At 33.7% G+C, this 10,032-nt stretch overlaps 1 protein-coding gene across 1 annotated transcript in view; it reads right to left on the reverse strand.

Moving 5' to 3' along the window:
- Slo2 (slowpoke 2) overlaps nucleotides 1–9,299 on the reverse strand; it is a gene marked incomplete at its 5' end in the record, with an annotated part of 28,480 nt that extends 19,181 nt beyond the window's left edge. The window contains one exon of the mRNA XM_071721055.1: nucleotides 9,208–9,299. Within this exon, the coding sequence (XP_071577156.1) occupies nucleotides 9,208–9,299 (92 nt within the window). The remainder of the gene's footprint in view (nucleotides 1–9,207) is intronic.
- Nucleotides 9,300–10,032: the final 733 nt, after the last annotated feature.

A 10,032-nucleotide genomic window follows, 5' to 3' on the forward strand; every position in this document is an offset into this window, starting at 1 on the left:
TTATCGATTTAAGTATGTGACTTTACTGTTCCAACAAAATGTTGTGTTTTAAGACAAATAATCGATACGCAGTTTACTGACAATGAGTTGGAAAACGTATACAAAATTCACACAAAAACATTATTATTAGGCTACCAAGATCCAAAGCCCGACCAAAAATAACATTTTTTCTAATTAATTGTTGATATTATATAATTTTAAATATTAATGATAAAACAAATTAAAATTTAATTTATATTAGTTTAAACGAAACTATAACACGAATATTATAATTACAGAATTATTAACAGCCTCGAAACACTTATTTTTGATATATACTTACAACGTTGACACTTCAACCAGCAAATCTTTAAGTTTATATAGGGTGTTCCAGGAGGAAAAATCACTACTCTGGGAGGTGATAATATCGGTCATTTTAAGCAGAAATGTTTACATGAACAAGCGTTTTATTCCGAAGAAGACGGTTTTCGAGATAGAGCTATTTGAATGTATAACAGTTGCAAAATTACTGATAAGAAAGATACATGCTTCACATAATAGTAGACTGTCGCACAAATGCAGCAGTGGTATTACCATCACAGAAGCCGTAAACATACAGCATATCTGCATATTGAACATTTATAAAAATGTGCGGCATTTTTTACAACACTTCTACAATGTCACTATCAACAGTCAACTGTGTGAAGTATGTATATCTTTCAGTAATTTTACAACTGTACATTCAAGTAGCTCTATCTTGGAATAGGACACTTGTTCATATAAACATGTTTGCTTAAAATGACGGATACTATCACCTCCCAGGTATGTGACCTTTCCTCCTGGGACCACTTTGTATAAAAATGTACTATGTACATTAAATGTATTGTAATATATAAGTAAACTAAAATTAAAATAGGGTGTAGTTCCGAATGACCCCTGCTCCTAATCAACCTAAAATTTTACTCATAAGTTGTTTTCGGTGTGAAGAATAAAATCCGCGTGGTCCCAACTTCGGGAAATAAAAAAATTTTTTTATGTTAGCACTTATCGACTAAAATCGATTCTATATGATATATATGTTATTGTAAAAGTGATAAATTCGATAATTATATGTAAATTACCGGTTATTATGCATAATTTTCAACATACGATGGTAAAGGTGATAAATTATAGCAAATTTATTAATTTTACCGGTAATTGTATCCAAGACTTTTTGGTAAAAGTAATAATAAATCTTTCATTAATTTTGTTGTGGGTGGGAAAGTGTGAATCTATTGTATTCACGCATATACTTTTCCATCCACACAACAATTCCCATACAGAACAAAATATCTAATAGATATCCAATGGATATCTACATATCCATATGACGTCCATATCTATTATAGATATCTAATAGATATCTAATAGATGTAAAAATATCTATATCTCTCAAATAACCAGCAGGGATATCCATTAGATCCATGTGTTATCCACATATCCATGTCCACAAAGTTATATCTGTCAAAGATATCCATTAGATATCCACGTGCTATCCACATATCTATATCCACAAAGTATCTGTCAAAGATATCCATTAGATATCCACGTGCTATCAACATATCCATATCCACAAAATATCTGTCAAAGATATCTATTAGATATCCACGCGTTATCCACATATCCATGTCCACAAAATATCTATTAAAGATATCAAGCGACGCAGTAGCGTCGCGACGCCAAGTACATAAAGAGAGAGCTAGCAGACGACGCTACCAAGTACTTTATCCGGAGTTTTCAGACCGATCGATTTTCCGAATCAAACATCTCAAGAAAGAAAACTGCGATCGAAAATCTGACGACAGTTATCTAGTATAACGTTGATACGAGCTTTCGATTGCGACTAATCTGATTAAGATTGGTGCAGTCAATACTGAGATCTCGAAATCTCACATGTCAAAAATGTGAATTTTTTCGGCGAGATCTCAGCAAGAAGTTCAGATTTCAGTCACACGGACACGCGTTTGCACTCACACACGCAAAGCCAGTTTATCCCTCAAAACGCGTTCATACCGCTCTGGTTAGTGCAATCAGTCCCAGCAAACACAATGCAACATGTTACCTACAGATTAGTTGTAATTTCCTGCTCAACAATCTAAATGCAATATAATATGTGTGTTGCATTGTGTTTGGTGGGGTGTAACCACATTCACACGCTCACATTCCTTGATGCTGATTGATTATCTCGCTTATATGCAGATCGAATCTCGAAATTATCATAAGAGTGAAATTGATATTTAATGATGTTGATTAGTAATCTCGCTTGAGAGTCAACGGCTTGTCAATGCGTGTCAAAAGGTTAAATTTGTTTCGCGTTTGACAGTGCGAGGTTACAGAAAGAGTTTCAAGAGAGAATTTTTCAACAGAGAGAGAGAGAGAGAGAGAGAGAGAGAGAGAGAGAGAGAGAGAGAGAGAGAGAGAGAGAGAGAGAGAGAGAGAGAGAGAGAGAGAGAGAGACCGGAAGGGGATACAAAAAGAGATATATATTCCAAAAATATTTTAACATATATTATACTTATGTATACATGTATGCATTATGTAAGTATGCATGTATGTTAGAACTTGATCCGTTCACTCGTTATTGAGATCTCAAAATCTCGGGTACTCGCAACTCGTGCGTTCGCGTAAAAGAGTCACGGTGCGTGTCTCTTGATATTTGGTTTTGATTACAGATTATTATAGATACTTTTTCCTTAATATTAAGGAAGACAAATAAGAGAGGAAAAGGAAAGAGAAAGGAAAAAAGACCTCCAGAGCGAGCGAGCGAGCGAGAGAGAGAGAGAGAGAGAGAGAGAGAGAGAGAGAGAGAGAGAGAGAGAGAGAGAGAGAGAGAGAGAGAGAGAGAGAGAGAGAGAGAGAGAGAGAGAGAGAGAGAGAGAGAGAGAGAGAGAGAGAGAGAGAGAGAGAGAGAGAAGAAACAAAGAAAGAGAGGTACCTATACATGTATTTCAAAAATATTTTAATATATTTTAGTATCATATGTAATATGCGGACCACTGTTCGTGGGCAGGTAGAGCGGGTAAAACTGGATCGAAAAATCCTTCATCATATTGTAAGTTTCTTAATAATTAATGAGAAATTATCTTAACCCTTCGCCCGCATACGTTTTTTTGGCACCTTTACGCCGCCAACCTGGGTCGTTTTCGTCCTGACGTTTTTTTTAAGTGTTAAAGTGTTACAAAAAATCTGAAAAAATTCATGGAGGTAATTCAAACCTTCAATTTGAAGTATCAATCATAAAATTATAAACAATTTAATTTTTTCACATAATTTATATTAAAAAAATGGAGTAACTAGGGGTAAAATCATTTGTTTACTCAAAAAATCATAACTTTAAGACAAATAAAGATATCGAAATGAATCAAAACGGAAATTGAAGGGGAAAAACGTACCTTTCATAAAAAAAATATTGCATGCAATTATTTTGAAATTAAATGCTTAAGTTTGCGACCTTAAAATTGCCAATAAATTAGCCCCAAATTTCGTAGTAAAAATAGTAATAAATATTTAATAATAAAAAAATTAGTAATAAAATAAGTAATAACTCAATAGTTAAGTATCCCAACATTACTTTATTGTTTATCTAGAAAAATACATTAATGTAAGTCGTAAAAAACACGCTACACAAAGCACGGCACGCAGCACGTAACGCGATGATCATCGCAAGTTGGTTTCTTGCATTTCACGCAGCAATAGTTAGTTTTGCGATCTTTATCACTCGGGCAATAGGCAATAGACATTTCCTCGACCGACCGCTGCGCCATTTTTGTCGAAAAACTGAACAAAAACATTTTTGTAATTTTTTTTTCGCGGTCAGATGTTTTTATGAAACTTCTACGGACACAATGAACACTTTAAAACAAAAAAACACAAAAAAATTACTTACGTTTTTGGGCAACGTTTGCCGCAAACCTGGGTCGTTTTCGTCCTTTCAAGAATTGACGTGTCTCCTGTGACGGCCGGAGGGGGACTGGCGCCTTGAAACTCGGTAGGCGGGTTCTCGGGGAGCATAACTTTTTTACGGATGCGCAATGGCGCCCTCTCTACCCGTTTTCAAAAGTTACAACTACATTTGATTTTCGCCCGGACGAAAACGACCCAGGTATACGGGCGAAGGGTTAACACAGATACGCGAATCAAGATGCGTCTGTGCGATTCGACGAGAAAGAGCAGTCCAACTACGTTTTGTTAGGTGCGTGGCGAAGCATTGGAAGGAGTGAAAATAACAACGGCTATACATGAGCGACATTCGTGCGTAGCCGTTGTTATTTATAAAGCGCTCCTCCTAAGATTTCTCCACACAAAAGTAACAACGTAAACGTTGGGCTGCTCTTATTCGTCAAATCGCACGGACGCATCCTGATAATTTCTTATTAATTATTACTAATAATAATTTAATGTTCCAGACTCGTAATCTGAGGAACCAGGTTCGAGTCCACTAGAGCCATGTAAACATGGAATGTTTTTACGAAGCTGCGCCTCTCCGTGCAAGATAGGCTCTTGTGCGGAGCAAACTGGGCTCCGTCTTTCGGAAAGAGACGTTAAGCCGTTGGTCCAAAGGGTTAAAGTGAAAGGAGAAAGGATAGTAGTGTAAAGGTTTGGGTAACGTTCCTTATAAAAACGACTTGCAAACCCTGCGGGGATAAGCAATAAAAATAGTTTATGAGTTTTTATAATAATTTAAATTTACAATAATTGATTCTTGTTATTCTACGTATAAGGGGCTGCGCACAATAAAAGGAATAAGGAACAGGGAATGGGGAATAGGGAACAGTTTATTATTTATATATGAAATTCATTAACATATGTAATTTATTAACACATAATAGACGAACAGAGGAATAGTGCCAAGGAACAGTAATAAAATTTTATTCTGTATTTTATATGCCATGTACACAATGCATATATTAATATTAAGCTGTTCCCCTATTCCTTGTTCCCTATTTCTTTCATTGTGTGAAGCTCCTAAAAGTATCAAGGTAAAGTCATCGAAAAGTGAATCCTTTATGAGATATTTTATATTTCATAATTAAAAATGTGACAAAATTTAAAATATCAGAAAATTCTTGACGAAAGAGAACTTTATTATAGCGTTTTGAAAACGTTTCAACATCAGCTACAAGCTACAAGAATATGTGATAAAGAATAGGGGGTTCTATTTGGAAAAATAAAGTCGACCTAACCTAACCTTGAAATAGTGCTTTAACCTTGATATTTTAACCCAAGGTGAAACAAAGGTCATCCTCAAAAGACCCTCTCAACACTGAACAACTTTTGTCTAAAAAGTTTAAAATGTTTAGAAAAACTAATAGCATTTTTAATATTTATAGTAAAGGTCAATTTATTTATTTGGGCACGCCAAGTTTTTGAGTCTCGATGTCAAGTCTTTCCTTAACTTCTCACCTGGATATTTCAGCGTTTATTATTAATATACATGCAGAGAACCAACGAATTAATATAACAAAGTGTAAATGAGAGAGCTTAAATACTTCTTACTTAATATATGTATAGATAGCAGTACTATAAAAATTGTAATTCAGATTATAACATTGAAACTATATGTATATTACCCACTCGGCATGTAATATTTCAAAGGCATTTCTGCAAAATTCCATTTGAAATATTAAATCTTTCATTAATATTTCAGAAATTTTTCACGACCGTTTCTACATCATTTCGGCAATGTTTCAATGTCCGCAATTATTTCAAATGCGACCATGCTGAAAGATTTCGGCAATGTTATGAAGTATTTCTCAAATATATCTACGAAATATTGCGGAAACACTTCAGAGATGTTTCAAATACATTTTACACTAAAAAAATGTTTCGTATTAGCAAACAAAATTTTCTTACTGACGCAAAAACTATTTGTTGATATGTGAAAAATAAAATATTTTATTACCGGAACAAAAAAAATATATTAAGCCGTATATGTGCGTATAGCCGTCGCGCGTTTGTCCGAAGAAATCCGCTCTCTCAACCGGTCACCCATCCAAGTAGTATACCGGCGCCTTGTCGCTTGACATCAATGATCGAACAGGGTAGTGGTGATCCTCTGACTCTGACGCTTCTTTCTTTCTTATACTTGCTTATTTTGGTGAGCATAAAGCTATCGCATAACAATATTAACAATACAGATATACGAATAAATCTTTTTTGCCAGTCAGCGTCGAATATTATTTTATATTAAATATTATTAAATATTTTATATTTTATATTAAAAATGCCATATGACAAAATTTGGAATATCAGAAAATTCTTAATAAAAGAGAAAAAATGCAATAATTATATAATAATAAATTTAATTTTTTATAAGTTCTAAAGTCTGTCAGCAACTTTTCGGAAATATTACTAATGCAATGTTGTATGTGAAACATTCAAAAATATAACGCGTGCAATGCAAACGTAATAATAGTTTTATCATGTATCAGAAATGTTTCTAAACCATTGCATCTGCAATATTTCTCCCGCAATATTGTAGAAAATTCACTGCCTGCAATTCAATTTTTCATTACCGACGCAACCTTTCGGAGATTTTTCACAGGTATTTTAGATGCGGTGTTGCGTTTGATATGTTACAGAAATATTATTCGTGCAAAGTAAACGTAATAGTGCTTTTGTAGTGCTTTGGAAATGTTTCTGAAATATTGCATCTGCTACATTTTTTTTGCAATATTACAGAAACTTATAAATATTGTAAACAACTTTCTGAAAGATTTTAGACATATTGTTAATGCAATATTGCAAAAAACATGGTGCAGGTACATTTTTGAAATATTTTAGATGCATAGTTGCAAGTGAGATGTTAATGAAGTGTTTCTGCATTGTTTCCGAATATTTCAATATTTCAGCAACATAACATGCCGAGTGGGTATGTACTTGATTAATTGCATTGATCTCACGTCTATTTTTGAACAAAGTTAATTTTAGACATCTATTTTTTCCAAAATCTACATATACATATATACTTTGGTTTGTTATGTACTTGGCGTATTTTTTTTCTTTTGTAAAGACTTCTTGTTATCCATTAGATATCCACGTGTTATCCACATATCCATGTCCACCAAGTATCTACCACATGTCTACCACAGATATTTACTAGTTCGTAACGACGCCGCTAAGCGGCGCATAATGATAAGACCAACTCGTAAGTAAATTTCTGTTGGGAGCGAATATAAGCAGGTCCCCAACAAAGCAAAATCGCGACATCCGCGGGTCTTCGGACCCGGCTCCTCTTTTAAATCTAGAGAAATAATATTTTTGAGATGTTGATTCAACGTTTATGTGCTTTATAGGGATTTATTTGTGTATAATGGACATATATAGAAATAAAAAACATCAAATAAATATCCACGCAAATATCTAATCAATATCCAGTGTACGTGTAATATCTATATAAATATCCAGTGAATATGCTATGGATATCCAATGGATATCCCTATGGATATACTGCCTCCACGCATACATTTTCCGCGCAAAACGAGATGCTACATGGATTTTTACAACTTTCCACGTGTGCTATATATATTATATATACTATATATATTATATTTTTTATATATGTTGTATATGTCGTAGGCTTTTAGAAAAATCAGCCCATTAGCTAAAATCCTAGGAACTTAGCTAAACGCCGGCCAATAGAATAATCAACCGTGGATTAGTGTAATAGCCTAGTAAATTCAGCCTCTTAGGCTAAAAACCGGCTGTTAGTCTAACGGCCTGACAAGTTTTGGGCAGTTAGAAAAATGATCATTGGATAGCATTACGAATGTAAACAAAACATTTAAAAAGATTCGGAGAATTCAAATATAATATATGACAAGGTCATAACGGCTATATAATTATACTTTTAATATTTGTTATGACTTACATGTCATTGTTTTTAATATTGACTCTTTAGATCAGTTCAATTTGAATTCAAATGGCAGAAGAAGCTCGCTTCTCATTCTTAATTATTTATTGAATTTTATCTATTGACTACTCACCTTATAATTTGACGTGCAAAACTTACATTATGGTCTTTTGCGTTTTCTGCATGACTACCAATTATTATTTCATTTCACCATTGACGATATACGAATATGTAAGCATACTAAATCAATTTCATTTAATTCACTTATTAATTTATTATTTATCTATTTATTTATTTTTGTTGTTTGCGCATTATCCATATTAACCATTGTCTTCTTCTTTTGTCTATTCTGCCTTTTTATAACAAGTGAACACATTCTTCGTGTGATTAAAATGTTAGAAGAGCTTGAAAATTCCAATTTAAAACAGTAGACTATCTCTCATTATCACTATGCTAAGATGTATGAACTTGCGAAAATTGGGTCTGAAACGCGAGTAATTGTAAAAAGACAAAACGCAAGCGAACCAGTGATTTATATAGAGGCACTTAAAGATTATTATGAGAAACTGATGGAAGTTCACATCCAAACTGGCCACGGAGGTAGAGATAAAATGCTTTATTATATCAAAGAAAAATGGCAAATTACCAAATCACACGACATATTTCTCACCTTGAGAGAAGCTACTGCAAAACAGTCAGCAAGTGGTGGTCAGGCGTATAAAAAATGTAATTGTAAAATAGCCAAGAATCAGTGACGGACGAACAGGTATGCCTGCTTTAAAGCAAAGATTTTGTGCAACTCTCGTTACCACATGAGCTCAACTTGCATTAATAAATAATAATGTATATAATAATGTATATGTGTAATTAAATGTTTTGTTTACATTCGCAATGCTATCCAATGATCATTTTTCTAACTGCCCAAAGCGTGTCAGGCCGTTAGGCTAACAGCCGGCTTTTAGCCTAAGAGGCTGAATTTACTAGGCTATTACACTAATTCACGGTTGATTATTCTATTGGCCGGCGTTTAGCTAAGTTCCTATAGGATTTTAGCTAACGGGCTGATTTTTCTAAAAGCCTACGACATATATATCATATAGAATCGATTTTATATTTAGTCGATAAGTGCTGTCATAAACATTTTTTTTTATTTCCCGAATTTGGAACCACGCGTACTTTATTCCTCACATCGAAAACAACTTATGTGTAAAACTTTAGGTTGATCGGGAGCAAGAGTTATTCGGAACTATATCCTTAAAATAAATGAAATATATTGTAATAAATAATTAAGCAAATCAAAAATGGAGATGTGTAGAAGCGTAAAATAAGAGACTCACCCTTTGAAACTGCTGGACGGAAGTCGTGCAGTAAGACGGCAGTGCACAAGGACGATGCAAGAAGGAAGACATCGAAAACATCCATGAGGACATATAAGGTGTCAGGCAGGACAGCATCGAGCAGCGATTCAACGGCACCGTCCGGTGCCGTTAGTGAAACAGGCATCGAGAGACATTGAGACAGGATACATCAACCATTGATTTGCATGACTTATACTTAACGATTAAAGATGAATAAACATCAGTGCGTCAAAACATTCGCGTCACGCATAAAAACGATTCGATCTACCGTGTTCGATACTTTACGCTTCTCAGAGAGATGGACCAAAACGTCAACAAAACAAACATAAAACGATAAAAAATTATAATTAAGAAATCTATAATTGAATCTATATCTCTGGGGTCTTACTTCGAAGCTCTATATTGTTTGGCGTGTGCACAAAAACACATCCCAGATTTTTTAAATCTATTTAGAGATATCAGAGATCGTACTTACTGCTAGCTATATAGGCAAAGCACTATTGCTACTTCAGACTAGCAAAGTATATAAGAAAATGTAAAAGCTATGTACGTTTATTTATATAAATATTTTAGAAATCACTCCTTATGTAATCAGTAGACATTAGATATTACATTATTAAGAAGAGTTATTTTTTTTTATATTAGAGGATTATAGATATTAGATACATAAACATAAATAAAAGGTAAATTTTAATATTCTTTTCCATAAACTGGAAAATCGCGATTGTTAATAAAAGATTTTAGTTATTTTATTATTAAAAATATAACAAAACAGTAATTTAGGATTCTAAAACACTAGAACAT

Source organism: Temnothorax nylanderi, unplaced genomic scaffold, assembly GCF_030848795.1.
Source record: "Temnothorax nylanderi isolate EJ_2023f unplaced genomic scaffold, tnyl_v1.0 TNYL_tig0387_pilon, whole genome shotgun sequence".
NCBI lineage: Eukaryota > Metazoa > Arthropoda > Insecta > Hymenoptera > Formicidae > Temnothorax > Temnothorax nylanderi.